Below are 17,710 nucleotides of genomic sequence, written 5' to 3'. Positions count from 1 at the left end.
CCCCCCGATCCCTTCATAGCATTACTAAATAATGTCCCAGCCTTCCCAGCAGTGTCACCTCTCCAGTCAGCAGCTCAATCATCTTGTAAGTGAGTTCTAGGATCTTCTGGTCATTGATGTGCTCATGTACTAGGGGGTGAGGTGAAGGCCCCGTGATTGGGCTCAGGGGTCTTCCCCATCCCTCAGACACAGGGTCCTGACAGCGATCACTAGAGGTCTTCTTCACTACTGTGTAATCCTGGTTATGGAGAGACACATTAATAAATCTCACTACAGACAGAGTCCCTACCTCTCATCAGAATCTCTCACCTCTCCTGTAAGCCAGAAGAGGATCTCTAGGGTGAGGTGTAATATCCTCTCCGCCATCTTGTCTCTGTCCATATCAATCCTTGATGGGTAAATCAGAAAAATGTTCTAATATAGAAGATCATCACTGAGAGGATCCGATATTGTAGAGACCTGAAAGAGAAGATGAGTCGATGTAACATCAGAAAAATCCTGTGTAATAATACAATTACTGGAGATAATAAGGGAAACATATGAGGCGATTTATTATTTTACAAAATATTTTGTTTTCTTCTCTACATCTACTAATAAATCCTATATATTTTAGGCCACAGACAACAAGCAATTTCCTCCTTGGAGTCGGCAGCTGAATTCGTTGCTCATAGACTCATCTTCCATAACACTAATTCTCATTTCATTTACCGACACTGGAATCGGCTTTAGCAATACTGCAGGAAATATTCATTACACGTGACATGAGAAATAACTACTTCATGATGAGGACGACATCTTCATCTTCTACTACGGCTCTAGAAACATATTTGTCCAGAGTCCGTCACTGACTCCATCACCACCGGCCGTCTATATGAAGGTTTCCCGTCTTCCCCACACTGTAATCTTCTATCACGTTAGATCTCAGGTCTGATTCACACACAGAAGTTTGAGGCTTTTATAAAAGCTTTTTTGTTTCCACAAACACAAAGGACAGAAATTATCTGATTACAAAATCTCCATGTACAGTGATTTTTGGGGTTTATTTCTGACCTTAGGCTTTCCTATATTACAAGAAAACAGGTCACAGGTTTAAGCAATATGGGAAGTAAAAAGGATCTCTCTGCTGCTGAAAAGAGTTAAATAGTGCAATGCTTGGACAAGGTATGAAAATATTAGATATTTCATGAAAACTTAAGAGTGATCATCATACTGTGAAGAGATTTGTGACTGAAACAGAGCACAGACAGAGTTCATGTAGATAAAGGCATAATGAGGAAGGTTTCTGCCTGACAAATTCATTGGATTAAGAGAGCAGCTGCCAAAATACCATTACAAAGCAGCAAACAGTTATTTGACGCTGCTGATGCCTCTGGAGTCCCTCGAACCTCAAGGTGCTGGATCCTTCAAAGGCTTGCTGTGGTGCATAAACCTAGTATTCGGCCACCCCTAAACAGTGTTCACAGGCAGAAACGGTTGCAGTGGGCCCAGATATACATGAAGACTAATTTTCAAACAGTCTTGTTTACTGATGAGTATCGAGCAACCCTGGATGGTCCAGATGGATGGAGAAGTGGATGGTTGGTGGATGGCCACTATGGGCCGGAATCATGGGAAAACAGCTGGTAGGGCCCTTTAAGATTGCTGAAGCTGTGAAAATGACTGCTGCAAAGTATATAGAGTTTCTGACTGACAACTTTCTTCCATGGTATAAAAAGCAGAAACGTGCCTTCAGGAGCAAAATCATCTTCATGCATGACAATGCACCATCTCATGTTGCAAAGAATACCTCTGAGTCATTTGCTGCTATGGGCGTAAAAGGAGATAAGCTCATGGTGTGGCCACCATCTTCCCCTGACCTCAACCCTATAGAAAACCTTTAGAGTATCATCAAGCAAAAGATCTATGACGGTGGGAGGCAGTTCACATCAAAACAGCAGCTCTGGGAAGCAATTCTGACTTCATGCAAAGAAATACAAGCAGAAACTCTCCAAAAACTCACAAGTTCAATAGATGCAAGAATTGTGAAGGTGATATCAAAGAAGGGGTCCTATGTTAACATGTAACTTGACCTGTTAGGATGTTTTGGAGTTAAATAGTTTTTTGTTCAGTGAATGTGACCTCCTAATGCTGCAAATTCCACAAATGAGCATTTTCAGTTATTTAAAACACTAGCTATTGAACCCGTTCTACGCCCGGGTGGCGAGCATTTATATTGGTATATGGTCCCCATCCTGGTATGTGCTGTTCCATCCTGCGTCCCTATCCTGTCATGTGCTGCTCCATCCTACGTCCCCATCCTGTCATGTGCTGCACCCATCCTGCGTCCCCATCCTGTCATGTGCTGCACCCATCCTGCTTCCCCATCCTGTCATGTGCTGCACCCATCCTGCGTCCCCATCCTGTCATGTGCTGCACCCATCCTGCGTCCCCATCCTGTCATGTGCTGCACCCATCCTGCGCCCCCATCCTGTAATTTGCTGCTCCCATCCTGCGCCCCTATCCTGTCATGTGTTGCTCTCATCCTGCGCCCCCGTTCTGTCATGTGCTGCTTCCATCCTGCGCCCCCGTTCTGTCACGTGCTGCTCCCATCCTGCGCCCCCGTTCTGTCATGTGCTGCTCCCATCCTGCGCCCCCGTTCTATCATGTGCTGCTCCCATCCTGCGCCCCCATTCTATCATGTGCTGCTCCCATCCTGCACCCCCGTTCTGTCATGTGCTGCCCTATTCTGTCATGTGCTGCTCCCATCCTGCGCCCCCGTTCTGTTATGTGCTGCTCCCATCCTGCGCCACCGTTCTTTAATTTGCTGCTCCCATCCATATGCCCCATACGCTGCTCCATAAAGGTTTATGGCCCCCATAAAATGCTCCATAGTATATGCCCCTGTACACTGCTCCATTATGGTTGATGGCCCCCTTAACATGCTCCATTCTATATGCCCCCATACACTGCTCCATTATGGTTTATGGCCCCCATAAGATGCTCCATAGTATATGCCCCGTACACTGCTCCATTATTGTTTATGGCCCCCATAAGATGCTCCATAGTGTATGCCCCGTACGCTGTTCCATAAAGGTTTATGGCCCCCTTAAGATGCTCCATGGTATATGCCCCCGTACACTGCTCCATTATGGTTTATGGCCCCATAAGATGCTCCATTGTATATGCTCCCGTACACTGCTCCATTATGGTTGATGGCCCCCATAAGATGCTCCATAGTGTATGCCCCGTACGCTTTTCCATAAAGGTTTATGGCCCCCATAAGATGCTCCATGGTATATGCCCCCGTACACTGCTCCATTATGGTTTATGGCCCCATAAGATGCTCCATTGTATATGCCCCCGTACACTGCTCCATTATGGTTTATGGCCCCCATAAGATGCTCCATAGTGTATGCCCGTACGCTGTTCCATAAAGGTTTATGGCCCCCATAAGATGCTCCATACTATATGCCCCCGTACACTGCTCCATTATGGTTGATGGCCCCCTTAACATGCTCCATTCTATATGCCCCCGTACACTGCTCCATTATGGTTGATGGCCCCCTTAACATGCTCCATTCTATAAGCCCCCGTACACTGCTCCATTATGGTTGATGGCCCCCTTAACATGCTCCATTCTATATGCCCCCGTACACTGCTCCATTATGGTTGATGGCCCCCTTAACATGCTCCATTCTATATGCCCCCGTACACTGCTCCATTATGGTTGATGGCCCCCTTAACATGCTCCATTCTATATGCCCCGTATGCTGCTGCAATATATAAAAAAAAAATACCATACTCACCTATCGTCGCTGGGCGCCGAGTGCTGGGGGGCCTGAGCAGGCGGGGACACCGGCGCGCTGTGGGGGTCAGGTGCCAATATCGCCGCCAGCTCAGGCCCCCCAGCACTTACTATATTCACCTGGCCCCGTTCCACCGCTGTGCACCGCCATCTTTCCGGTCCTCTGGCTGTGACTGGTCAGTCAGAGGGCGGCGCCGGCGCGCATTAAGCGCGTCATCGCGCCCTCTGAACTGAAGGTCACAGGCCGAGGACCGGAAAGATGGCGGCGCACAGCGGTGGAACGGAGGACAGGTGAATATAGCCGATACTCACCCTCCTGGCGGTCCCTGCTTCTCTGTTGGAGATCACGGTGTGCGTTCAGTGTTAACGCATACCGCGATCTCCCGGGAGCGTCACTCTGTGAGGCCCAGACTGCGCCGGCGCTTGCGCAGTCTATAAAGGCTTCGGACAGAGTGACGCTCCCAGCGTTATATTATAGATATCAAATGTTTAGAAATTCTACTGTGGCTAATAATTTGGAACAGTGCATTTTGAGTTTTCATTCATTTTGGAGATTATACTGTTATCATTGGGAGTTTTTTTCAATAAAATTCGACATATACTCTAACGGGTGATGACTTTTATTAGACTGACTGTCATTGCACTGACCATTTAGGAAAATCCAAGAACAATATAATTTGCATAATAATTTGTAGCACGGTGTACATATTTGGTGGAATCATATTTCCAGACTCTGCAGACCGCATGCTACTGTTGTACTTGGCAGGGTTGGACCAGATGGTATGGAAATGAATGAAGGAGATCAATGTTCAAAAATAAGCTTTCCTTTACTTAACAAAACTTGACGAGAAGTATGTACAGCTCTTGCAAAAAATAAGAGACCATTGCAAAATGTTGTTTGTCTGATTTTTCTCTTCATAGGTATATTTTTGAGTGAAATGTAAATTGTTCTTTTATTCTATAAACTTTTGACAACATGTATCCGAATTTCCAAGCAATAATTTTTGTATTTTTTTTCTAACAAAGAAAAATGGTCAAAATTAAAACAAACAAACAGTGCTTTGAGACCTCAAATAATGCAAACAAAACAAGTTCATAATCATTTAGAAACAAGAATGCTAATGTTTTAACTCAGGAAGAGTTCGGAAATCAATATTTTGTGGAATAACCATGATTTTTAATCACAGCTTTCATGCGTCTTGGCATGCTTTCCACCAGTCTTTCACACTGCTTCTGGCGCAAAACTTTAAGCAGTTCTTCTTTGTTTGATGGCTTGTGACTATCCATCATCCTCTTGATTACATTCCAGAGGTTTTCAATGGGGTTCTGGTCTGGAGATTGGGCTGCCCATGGCAGGGGATTGATGTGGTGGTCTCTTAATTTTTGCTAGAGCTGTACATCAGAAAGCAGGCACAACACTTTATGAATGCTTCTTCTGCATTATGCAGAGTCAGGAACTTTTCGGTTACATGTGGCGGTACATAACTTTTGTTACAAGCCACAATAGCGACCGAGTTGGCTACCGTTATGGATGATACACTCCTGCCTATCTAACTATTGTGTGGTAAATATCTCATAGATCTTGGGTTCATTAGTATCTGTACCAAGAATGGGGATAAGTGAGTATTTATAAATTAGCTGTGAGGTTGTCAGTGGGGTGGATGGTACCATATTGTGCATGTAAAGGGCAGTATTGTGGGAACATTAGAAAGTGGGGGGAAAGTAGTACTGTGGGAACATTATACTGTGTGTATAGGAAGCTGCTATTGTGGGAACATTATACTATGTAGGGGGATGGTGGTACTGCTGGAACATTATGCTGTGTGTGGGGAGATGGCAGTACTGTGGGAACATTATACTGTGTGTGGTGGGATAACGGTGTTATCGGAACATTATACTGTGTGGAGGGAATGGTGCCACTGTGAAAAGATTACACTGTGTGTGAAGGGAATGGTGATACTCTGAGATTATTCTGTGGGTGGGGGTATGGCGATACTGGAGTGGAATTATCTTTTGCATGAGAGATGCTAGTACTGTGGAAACATTTTACTGTGTGAGGGGCATCATATGTACTGCATAAGGGGTGTAAAAAGGTGTGTCATAAGGAGAAAGAATCCCCACGGCTGTGCGGCATTCGTACAAAAAGATTTGTCATCTGCCGTCCAGACTGGACCCTGCGGAATTAATGGGAAGAGGGAGAGTTTCAGGAAGAGTCTAAATGGTACTCCAGGGCAGGTGACCTTGATGACACAGTTTCCTGTTATTATAAAAGCCATAGCTACAAAGAAAGAGCAGATTTGATACCAAGCAAAGGAACGGAGTGCCAAGGAAGAATCTGAGGTACCAGTCCATAGTTAAGTGCCCGAGTCAGCTGATTGTGGCGGCAGAACCCAGGCGGCACCAGACAAGTCCCAGAGTCCAGACTACAACAGCCAAGGCCCGAGAACGAGACTTGCGCTGGTCAATACCCAGAGTCCAGACTATGGTTGTCAAGGCCCGAGAACCTTACCTGCGCCGGTCAAGACTCATAGTCCAGACTACGCCAGGCAAGAGCAGAGCTCTTATTACTTCTGGTACAAGAGACATCCGCCTTTGGTCAAGCACCGAAGATCTGTGAGGAGATTCCACTCAGTAGTATACGCCTGCAGTGAAGAGCAGGAGGCGCCAGTGAGCCGGGCCATTGCTTCCAGCACTGATGTCAGTACAGGTGTTGGTCCAGGGTAGTAAAACAGACAAGGTGAAAGTTGGTGGAAGTAAAGGGGCCCAGCGAGCCTTGGTAGACTTTGTAAAGAGGACTTATGGCCTAAAGGGTAAAGACGGAGACCCCGCTATGGCCTGTGTTCATAGAAGAGAGTGTTGTTGACTATATGTGTCAGTAAAATCACTGTTGTCAGTAGCTAAAGTAACATTTGGTTAGAGGCTGCTATTACAGTGAGAGTGAGCGGGAGAATTCATTGTATATCTGATATTGTATAATTCTTTTATCACCCTGTTTTGCATTATTCACTGTTGCCATAGTGATCAAAATTCCATTATCAAGGAAATAAATAATTATATTGGTTACTTCTGACTTGCGTTTGTCTGTGTGTTGTATCAGGTCACCTGCTTACAGGGGCATTATGGAGGCATTATACTGTGAGGGGGCAAAGAAAGGGGCCCTGTACTAAGAGAACAATACATTACCTCACTTCCTGTCTTCCATAGTTGGGTTGTATGTATCTATTACAGGAAACAGAATAAAAACGTTATGATTCTTATAAAGTGGCAACAAAAACTCCAAAGGAGTCTCAATGCTGAAGGGGTTAATGTACATTGCCATCAGTAATGGGGAATCTCCAGCACCTACCTCCACCCGCAGAGCCGCCACCACATGTATGGCTGTTCTGTGCGGACAGGACCTGTGATGAGGTCACAGGAGGGGAGGAGTCAGGGGTCACATGATCAGGGGTCTCATTGAATGGTATCCGGAGTGAAGACCCTACATGGAGCCTTCTCCTCAGTCAGTGACATTCCCGCCATTATTCCCCCTCACTACTGGCACCATTACCCCGCGCCACCTTTTCTGCACAGTGTTATGTGTGGAATGTAACGTGTGATTTCTCTGGAGACAAATAGACCCCACACATGAGGGAATTATCACAAGTCACCGGACGTCTACTATATGGTGGAATATGACTGTGCGATTGATTCCATACCAGGAGTGAAAATGTTATCTACCTCTCCAGTCACTGTGGGGTTTTCTTGGGAAAAGGATGGAGGGCTGCGTCTGTGCTTGGATTTTAGAGAGATTAATAAAATCATGGCGCACAATCCCTCTCCTTTACCCATTATACCTGACCTGTTTAACCAATTACCCGGAGATACATGGTTTTACAAACTTAACGTAAGAAGGGCATATAACGTTATGTGTATACGCCATGGTGATGAATGGAAGACCTCATTCAATACACCTGAGGGTCATATTGAAAATTTGGTGGTGCCATTCAGTTTAAACAATGCTCCGTCAGTCATTGAAAATTTCATAAATTATATGTTTTTCTCACTGGTGGGTAGATTTGCAGTAGTTTACGTGGATGATATATTGAGTTAGATGAGCATGTCAGAAAGCTGGAGTGGGAAAAACATTACCTAGAAATCCCTTTTTGGCATTTCAAAGAGCTCCATCGTTGAAAAATATCCCAGCACCAAGAAAGATAAAACAGAAGAAGGAAGATTCGCTAGAAGTGGCGTGTCTTCCGAATAAAATCATTACATGCAATATGAAAAATTGCCAATGTTGTCACACGATCTGCCATGGTCTCTGTGAATTCACCCTTAATTCTACAGGTGAAATTTTCCAAAGTCCCATGTCATGTTCCACCAGTTATGTTATATACGTGATTATATGCTCATGCCAGAATTTATATGTGGGAAGGATTACCCAACCCCTCCACAACAGGCTGAACTCACATCCTTCCAATATTCTATAGGGTTTTCTCAATCATGGGCTTACACGCCACTGCACCATCAAACACAGTAAAGATTTCACACAGCTGAAAATATTCCCCATAGAGGAGATTCCCCTACAGGTTCAGAATCGCATTGAATAAATCGGGAAGAAATCTTTTGGCTTTATAAACTAAACACCCTTACATCTAATCGACACAACAAAATTGCAGATGTAGCTTTGTGATCACTTTTTTGACTTCATAAATTGTATTATTTATTATAACATTTTATTGTCATATTCATCATAAATGTTATTGGTCTTTTCATTGGGGGATCTTAATTATTTTAATATTTTTAACATAAATCTAATACATTCATAAATGTCATTGTCATATTTTTTTTATCACCCTTATTTATAATACAGTTTTAATACATTTCTACTATAATAACACATTGTTTGTATCAAATCTGGTAATTATTATTTTCAGACATTTAAATAAACTTAACAGAGAATTATTTCATATATGTATTTGACAGCAGGGCTTTGACATGACTCAGGATGGTTCAGCCTCCGTCCTGGTCAGGTCAGGGTTAATACTAGGTCGCCTCTCTTTGGGGCGGCTATTTAATGCTGGTTGTTCCTGTATCTGGTGTCAGTGATACTTCCATTTTACTTGGCTGTTGTAGCTGACCCAGGTTACTCAGTTAACTATCGCTGTTCCTCTGTATGCGTGTGCTCATCTGTGTATGACCCGGTTTGTTCGTTGATTCGTTTCTGTCTCCTGTTTCGGTAACGTCCTGACTTCTCTGGTTTCTGACACTCGGCTCCTCTCCTGACCATTCTCCTGTACTGCCCTTCAGGTATGGCGCTCCCTCCTGGCCTCTGACCCCCAGCTCGTTATTGACTTCTCTCTTGTCTCACCCTTTGGCTCCAGCCAACCCCCTCTGGCTTCCGACCCTCTGCTTGCTCCTTACTACGTCCCCGTTACCACTTCCAGCCGGCCCCGTTCCGTCATGTGGTGGTTGTCTCCACCCCCATCCTTCTCTCTGACCTCGCACATCCTGCTGGGCTTCGGTACTGTGTACACGGCACCTTGCGGTGCTCTCACTACTTCCTTGCTGGTCTCTGTTCTCTGCTAAAGCACCCCTAGGCTTCACCTCTGGTTACACACACGCTGTGTATCATTGCAGGCTTATCCACATTGTAGCCTCTAACCTACTACCCCAGTCAAAAAAAAAAGAAACAATGACTATTGCTAAAAAAAATTTGCTAGAAGATAGTTTAAAGTTACATTAAAGATGGTATGTGAATGTACCGGGGTAATGTACATGTGTTGGCCCACCAGCCCCAATGCACAATTCACTCAAGGTTCGTCAGGGGGTTAAACGTGCATTGGGGCTGGACTTTGAACAACCTTCTAGCTAAAAATTGTTTAGCAATAGTCATTGTTTGGTTTTTCTTTGACTAAGTGTATTAAGTTAGAGCCCACAATGTGGATAGACCCCGCTGTCAAATACATATATGAAAGAATTCTCTGTTAAGTTTATTTACATGTATGCTGGCACCACCATTTTCAGGAGTGCTCTGTTTGTGTCTTATTTATGTCTGTTCAGTAGTGATGGGTGAGCTCTAAAATGCTTGGGTGCTCGTTGCTCGGGTCGAGCACATTGGAGTACTCGGGTACTCAACCCGAGCAACAAGCTCAATGTAAGTCTATGGGAAACCTGAGTATTTTGCCCCGATCCCCAGGGGGTCCTTATAGGGTCTAAAAACATCTGAAATCGATGGGAACAGTGCTCAAATGACATGGGAACATCACAAGGAAGACCCCTGGAAGCATTTCTGACTCCTATGTCACAGCTGTGACCAATGTTGTCAGAGTGTGACGCCACTTTTACAGGTGTACACTAAAACATACAAAAATGAAACCAAAATGGATGTTCCTGGGAAATATGTCATGGAACATCCATTCCAGGGTAATAATTTATATGTAAGGCAAAATAAAGACGCCCCCCCCAAAAAAATGTACTTCCACCACTTGGGCTATGTTCACACGTAGCGTTTTTCAACTTTAGCATTGATTTCAACCAATACAAATGCATTCACTGGGTAATTTCATTGTAACATTTAACAAACCTTGCTGGCCATGTGGTGTTTGACACATCATCAGACACATCTTGTTTCATTTATGAAGGAGGGACTCTTAAAGTCACAAAGCCTATTTTTATAGGGGCATCAGGCGGCATTAATATTCTTAAAGGGCCATTATTAAACAGTGGGTCTCCTATACTGTTGTTGCCTATGCAGTGAGTGGCTGGGCTGCCAAAATTAGGACGCACCCTAATAACCCTTTCATGAGACGTACAGAAGGGCCTCCTGCAAAAACGTCCCCATTATAAGAAAGTGGGTCTCCCATAGTGTTTGCCTACGCACTGATTGCAAGGCCTGCCCTGCCCCAAACTTACATGCACCCCAATAAGCCTTTGAACCCACATACTGGATGGGCACAGGAAAGCCAAGTTCACATTATTCATTTGGTACTGCCATACTGTTTGCCTATGCATTGAATGCAAGGCTTGCCCTGCCCCAAAGTTACATGCACCCCAATAACAACACTACCAAACACAAAACTACCCCTGTAGCATTACGCTTTATTAATTAAATATGGATAATATCAATAGTAATAAAAATTATTTAAAAACATCCCAAAACAAAGAGGGATTGTTAGCCCGGGAATCTGGGCAACGGCCCATGACGGGAAAAAGTATGAAAAAAAGAAGAAAAATAATATACCTTCCCTATCCCTAATAGGCCCTAAGGTCTGATGGCCTTCCTATCAGCGGAGGTTGGCACCCTAATTTGCGATGTGGCGCCCCTGCTCCATGGCGGCTGTCCCTTCAATCCCTAGGCAAAACCTTAATCTATCAGAATCACAAACAACAGAAAACAATTGATTAAAGATCAAATTGATCTATATCTTTGTTTAGCACTATTGGCTACCATAGACAGCACTACTAAATAGATGTAAATCTCTATCTCATAGTTAAAGCTCCCTGCTCCAATATAGGATTATCTCTGGCATTAATATTGGTTGGAGCTTGAATAAATATGATGTATTAACAAACACTGGAGCAGGGGTATAGAGAACTATGCTGGTTCTAAGCTGCCCTTATAGATATCACAAGAGACACACCTTCTCATTTAAAGATTTTTCTGTATTTTCATGACTATGAAAATTGTAAATTCACACTGAAAGCATCAAAACTATGAATTATCACATGTGGAATTATATACTTAACAAAAAAGTGTGAAACAACTGAAAATATGTCTTATATTCTAGGTTCTTCAAAGTAGTCACCTTTTGCTTTGATTACTGCCTTGCACACTCTTGGCATTATCTTGATGAGCTTCAAGAGGGTACAGCCGGGACCAGCTGCTTCGAAAGCATCACCAAACCGCGCGCCTTACGGCGCGCAAATTTTTGCCTGTAGGACATTATTGCAAGAGAGCTTGGCTGAGTAGATTACACAAGAAGGAAAACACACAGCAAGTCAGCAGGATCTAGGAGCAACATGGCAGATGTGACAACCTACATGGTGAGCTGCAGCATGTGCTACATGTTCACAGATCGACCAGATGAAGAATCCAATTTCACCTGTCAGAAGTGTAGACTAGTGGCCCTTTTAGAAGAAAAGGTGCGGGGTCTGGAAGAAAGAATAGCAACTTTGAAACTCATCAAAGAGAATGAAGACTTTCTAGACAGAACAGAAGCATCTCTACTGGTCACAGAAGGTGCAAAAAGTGTCAGAGAACCTCCAAAAGCAGATGAGTGGAAGCATGTGACCAAAAGAAGCAAGAAGACCATGGAGAAATCACCAACCACACAACTGAAGAACCGATATCAAATCTTTGTAGAGGATGAAGATGGCACACCTAAGAATGAAGCAATACCAGCAAGCAAAAAAGAAAAGGGCACACAGCAACAAGTGACAGCAAAAAGTACAGCCAAGAAGCAACGAAGAGTGGTGGTGGTGGGAGACTCACTACTGAGAGGCACCGAAGCAGCCATCTGCAGACCGGACATAACTGCAAGAGAAGTATGCTGCCTTCCAGGTGCGATGATCAAGGATGTGACCGATAGGATACCAAAGCTCTTCAGCTCCAAGGACGTCCACCCATTTCTTCTGATACATGTTGGCACCAATGACACGGCAAGGAAGGACCTACCGACAATCTGCAAGGACTTTGAAGAGTTGGGGAAGAAAGTAAAGGAACTGGATGCACAGGTAGTTTTTTCTTCTATCCTTCCAGTAGACGGGCATGGCACCAGGAGATGGAACAGGATCCTTGATGCAAACAACTGGCTAAGACGATGGTGCAGACAACAAGGATTTGGATTCCTGGACCACGGTGTGAATTACTGGTATGATGGACTCCTCGCCAGAGACGGACTACACCTCAACAAACCTGGGAAACACACATTCGCCTGAAGACTCGCTACACTCATCAGGAGGGCGTTAAACTAGAAGAAGAGGGGACGGGAAGAAAAACATTAGACTCGAACAAAGACGACCCAGGAAAACATACTCAGAAGGGAGGTAAGAACATTTCTAAAACAATCCACAGTGAGGAGATTGGAACAAAACAAAATCCTCTAAACTGCATGCTCGCAAACGCCAGAAGCCTGACAAACAAGATGGAAGAACTAGAAGCAGAAATATCTACAGGTAACTTTGACATAGTGGGAATAACCGAGACATGGTTAGATGAAAGCTATGACTGGGCAGTTAACTTACAGGGTTACAGTCTGTTTAGAAAGGATCGTAAAAATCGGAGAGGAGGAGGGGTTTGTCTCTATGTAAAGTCTTGTCTAAAGTCCACTTTAAGGGAGGATATTAGCGAAGGGAATGAGGATGTCGAGTCCATATGGGTTGAAATTCATGGAGGGAAAAATGGTAACAAAATTCTCATTGGGGTCTGTTACAAACCCCCAAATATAACAGAAAGCATGGAAAGTCTACTTCTAAAGCAGATAGATGAAGCTGCAACCCATAATGAGGTCCTGGTTATGGGGGACTTTAACTACCCGGATATTAACTGGGAAACAGAAACCTGTGAAACCCATAAAGGCAACAGGTTTCTGCTAATAACCAAGAAAAATTATCTTTCACAATTGGTGCAGAATCCAACCAGAGGAGCAGCACTTTTAGACCTAATACTATCTAATAGACCTGACAGAATAACAAATCTGCAGGTGGTTGGGCATTTAGGAAATAGCGACCACAATATTGTGCAGTTTCACCTGTCTTTCACTAGGGGGACTTGTCAGGGAGTCACAAAAACATTGAACTTTAGGAAGGCAAAGTTTGAACAGCTTAGAGATGCCCTTAATCTGGTAGACTGGGACAATATCCTCAGAAATGAGAATACAGATAATAAATGGGAAATGTTTAAGAACATCCTAAATAGGCAGTGTAAGCGGTTTATACCTTGTGGGAATAAAAGGACTAGAAATAGGAAAAACCCAATGTGGCTAAACAAAGAAGTAAGACAGGCAATTAACAGTAAAAAGAAAGCATTTGCACTACTAAAGCAGGATGGCACCATTGAAGCTCTAAAAAACTATAGGGAGAAAAATACTTTATCTAAAAAACTAATTAAAGCTGCCAAAAAGGAAACAGAGAAGCACATTGCTAAGGAGAGTAAAACTAATCCCAAACTGTTCTTCAACTATATCAATAGTAAAAGAATAAAAACTGAAAATGTAGGCCCCTTAAAAAATAGTGAGGAAAGAATGGTTGTAGATGACGAGGAAAAAGCTAACATATTAAACACCTTCTTCTCCACGGTATTCACGGTGGAAAATGAAATGCTAGGTGAAATCCCAAGAAACAATGAAAACCCTATATTAAGGGTCACCAATCTAACCCAAGAAGAGGTGCGAAACCGGCTAAATAAGATTAAAATAGATAAATCTCCGGGTCCGGATGGCATACACCCACGAGTACTAAGAGAACTAAGTAATGTAATAGATAAACCATTATTTCTTATTTTTAGTGACTCTATAGCGACAGGGTCTGTTCCGCAGGACTGGCGCATAGCAAATGTGGTGCCAATATTCAAAAAGGGCTCTAAAAGTGAACCTGGAAATTATAGGCCAGTAAGTCTAACCTCTATTGTTGGTAAAATATTTGAAGGGTTTCTGAGGGATGTTATTCTGGATTATCTCAATGAGAATAACTGTTTAACTCCATATCAGCATGGGTTTATGAGAAATCGCTCCTGTCAAACCAATCTAATCAGTTTTTATGAAGAGGTAAGCTATAGACTGGACCACGGTGAGTCATTGGACGTGGTATATCTCGATTTTTCCAAAGCGTTTGATACCGTGCCGCACAAGAGGTTGGTACACAAAATGAGAATGCTTGGTCTGGGGGAAAATGTGTGTAAATGGGTTAGTAACTGGCTTAGTGATAGAAAGCAGAGGGTGGTTATAAATGGTATAGTCTCTAACTGGGTCGCTGTGACCAGTGGGGTACCGCAGGGGTCAGTATTGGGACCTGTTCTCTTCAACATATTCATTAATGATCTGGTAGAAGGTTTACACAGTAAAATATCGATATTTGCAGATGATACAAAACTATGTAAAGCAGTTAATACAAGAGAAGATAGTATTCTGCTACAGATGGATCTGGATAAGTTGGAAACTTGGGCTGAAAGGTGGCAGATGAGGTTTAACAATGATAAATGTAAGGTTATACACATGGGAAGAGGGAATCAATATCACCATTACACACTGAACGGGAAACCACTGGGTAAATCTGACAGGGAGAAGGACTTGGGGATCCTAGTTAATGATAAACTTACCTGGAGCAGCCAGTGCCAGGCAGCAGCTGCCAAGGCAAACAGGATCATGGGGTGCATTAAAAGAGGTCTGGATACACATGATGAGAGCATTATACTGCCTCTGTACAAATCCCTAGTTAGACCGCACATGGAGTACTGTGTCCAGTTTTGGGCACCGGTGCTCAGGAAGGATATAATGGAACTAGAGAGAGTACAAAGGAGGGCAACAAAATTAATAAAGGGGATGGGAGAACTACAATACCCAGATAGATTAGCGAAATTAGGATTATTTAGTCTAGAAAAAAGACGACTGAGGGGCGATCTAATAACCATGTATAAGTATATAAGGGGACAATACAAATATCTCGCTGAGGATCTGTTTATACCAAGGAAGGTGACGGGCACAAGGGGGCATTCTTTGCGTCTGGAGGAGAGAAGGTTTTTCCACCAACATAGAAGAGGATTCTTTACTGTTAGGGCAGTGAGAATCTGGAATTGCTTGCCTGAGGAGGTGGTGATGGCGAACTCAGTCGAGGGGTTCAAGAGAGGCCTGGATGTCTTCCTGGAGCAGAACAATATTGTATCATACAATTATTAGGTTCTGTAGAAGGACGTAGATCTGGGTATTTATTATGATGGAATATAGGCTGAACTGGATGGACAAATGTCTTTTTTCGGCCTTACTAACTAAGTTACTAAGTTACTAAGTTACTAAGAGGTAGTCACCGGAAATGGTCTTCCAACAATCTTGAAGGAGTTCCCAGAGATGTTTAGCACTTTTGCCTTCACTCTGCGGTCCAGCTCACCCCAAACCATCAGGTCATCTGGCGTAGCACCCCATCACTCTCCTTCTTGGTCAAATAGCCCTTACACAGCCTGGAGGCAAAATAAATGATGGTCCAACTAAACGTAAACCGGATGAATAGCATGCCGCTGCAAGATGCTGTGGTAGCCATGCTGGTTCAGTATGCCTTCAATTTTGAATAAATCCCCAACAGTGTCACCAGCAAAGCACCCCCACACCATAACACCTCCTCCTCCATGCTTCACGGTGGGAACCAGGCATGTAGAGTCCATCTGTCCACCTTTTCTGCGTCACACAAAGACACAGTGGTTGGAACCAAAGATCTCAAATTTGGACTCATCAGACCAAAGCACAGATTTCCACTGGTCTATTGTCCATACCTTGTATTCTTTAGCCCAAACAAGTCTCTTCTGCTTGTTGCCTGTCCTTAACAGTGGTTTCCTAGCAGCTATTTTACTTCATGTGAAAACCAAGCTCTGGCGCCGGCACTCCAGAGCGGAGCGTGCGGCTGCATAGCAATACATGGAGCTGCACGCTCCGCTCCAAACTGCCGGCACCAGAGCCTGGTTTTAACATGCGAGACTCGCACGTATTTCTCGCAAGTGAAAAGGAGCCCTTACAATGAGATCCAGGATCCAGCCTACAATGATTAGTCGTTTACCCACCCACAATTCATAGAATGTGTTTGATCCCCTCAGAAGATCGGTGTAACCGATGCGCGTCTGAAGCTTGGCATAAAAGATGCCCATGATAAATAGGTTGCCAAAGATGCAGGTGTTAAGTGCAAAAGATAAAGTGCAAGATGCTGGTGAGATACTCAATTCTAGAAAACTTCTGATCAGTGTTGGAGGAAAACTAAACAAAGTGATGGATGCTCGTTTAAAACAAATTTTAAAGCGGAGTGCATAGGCTGTAACTATCAACACACCTGTGGGACAAGGTTCTTCATCTTCACCAATACATCTTACCAAGAATATCCAAATGTCACATCCTAAAAAAAATTTTTTTTCGGTGTTACAAACACTGTTAAAGGAACGCCAATAAACGTAAATAACCATAATAGATTTCCTATTGACAAGATAGGGACGATGGTGGTATTGATGACAACTTTGAACTTTCCAACAACCCCACCAAGAAGTTAAAGATCACAGCTTCAAACAATGTGCAAAAAAGGCCGTGAATGTCTTGAAAAAAAATTTCTCTTGTGCAAACTTTACCTCTTACTAACGTGGTACCGAATGATGCATACACAGATCCTATGTCTACTCAGCACAAGACATCTTTATTGCACACAAAGGCTCTAACCAACGTGTCACGGACACTTGTCACAAAGGAGGCCAGTTCATCAGTAGGGCCCACTCCAAAAGAGTCTGTCTTTAGCCCTTTAGAAGGCCAAAAAATTACCATTTCTAAATTGCATCAAAAAGTCACAGAGGAAGATAGCATGGAGCTTTTCTGTGTATGCAGTGCCTTGAAGCACAACTGCTTGTTGAGTTGCTGAGTTGCAGAGATTGTGTTTGTAAGAAAGGAAAATGCAGTTGTGTCTAGAGAAAAATACAACAGGTACCTAAATGAACAACCAATGAAATGTAATCTTCCTTTGAATGGTAGTGTGATAACATCAGAAAAGCCCATACTTCTAAGATTAAGTGACACCCCATCAAAGAAAGAAAGTGAATCTAGAATAAACACAACCTCCTCCTTCAGTGCTGCTTAAAATCCTACAGCTGAAGTTGATCTTGATACTATCTTAAAAGCACTCTTTAAATCCTCAAGGTAATCATCATTCATCCAACCACCTTTGAGATTAAGCTCTAATGACACCAACACAACTTGGAGACTGTAA

General features: G+C 43.4%; 1 protein-coding gene and 1 pseudogene across 3 annotated transcripts in view; one reads left to right on the top strand and one right to left on the bottom strand.

Annotated features, from left to right (window-relative positions):
• Positions 1 to 7,183, bottom strand: part of LOC138663675 (oocyte zinc finger protein XlCOF22-like) — a 19,753-nt gene extending 12,570 nt beyond the window's left edge. For 2 of the 3 annotated variants that reach the window (XM_069749967.1, XM_069749968.1), the window contains exons 1-4: positions 7,131 to 7,183; positions 6,968 to 7,003; positions 310 to 459; positions 59 to 238 (exon numbers count right to left, since the gene is read on the bottom strand). In XM_069749967.1, coding sequence (XP_069606068.1) covers positions 59 to 238; positions 310 to 381 — 252 coding nt within the window. In that variant the 5' untranslated portion in view covers positions 382 to 459; positions 6,968 to 7,003; positions 7,131 to 7,183. Of the gene's footprint in view, positions 1 to 58; positions 239 to 289; positions 460 to 6,967; positions 7,004 to 7,130 lie in introns of all 3 variants that reach the window. The other variant, XM_069749969.1, reaches the window with a different exon arrangement.
• Positions 1,608 to 17,710, top strand: LOC138666509 (polymerase delta-interacting protein 3 pseudogene; annotated as a pseudogene).

The sequence above is a fragment of the Ranitomeya imitator genome, chromosome 2 (genome assembly GCF_032444005.1).
Source record: "Ranitomeya imitator isolate aRanImi1 chromosome 2, aRanImi1.pri, whole genome shotgun sequence".
NCBI lineage: Eukaryota > Metazoa > Chordata > Amphibia > Anura > Dendrobatidae > Ranitomeya > Ranitomeya imitator.
The sequence above is the reverse complement of the archived record's forward strand: the minus strand, read 5'-3'. Positions and strand labels throughout refer to the sequence as shown.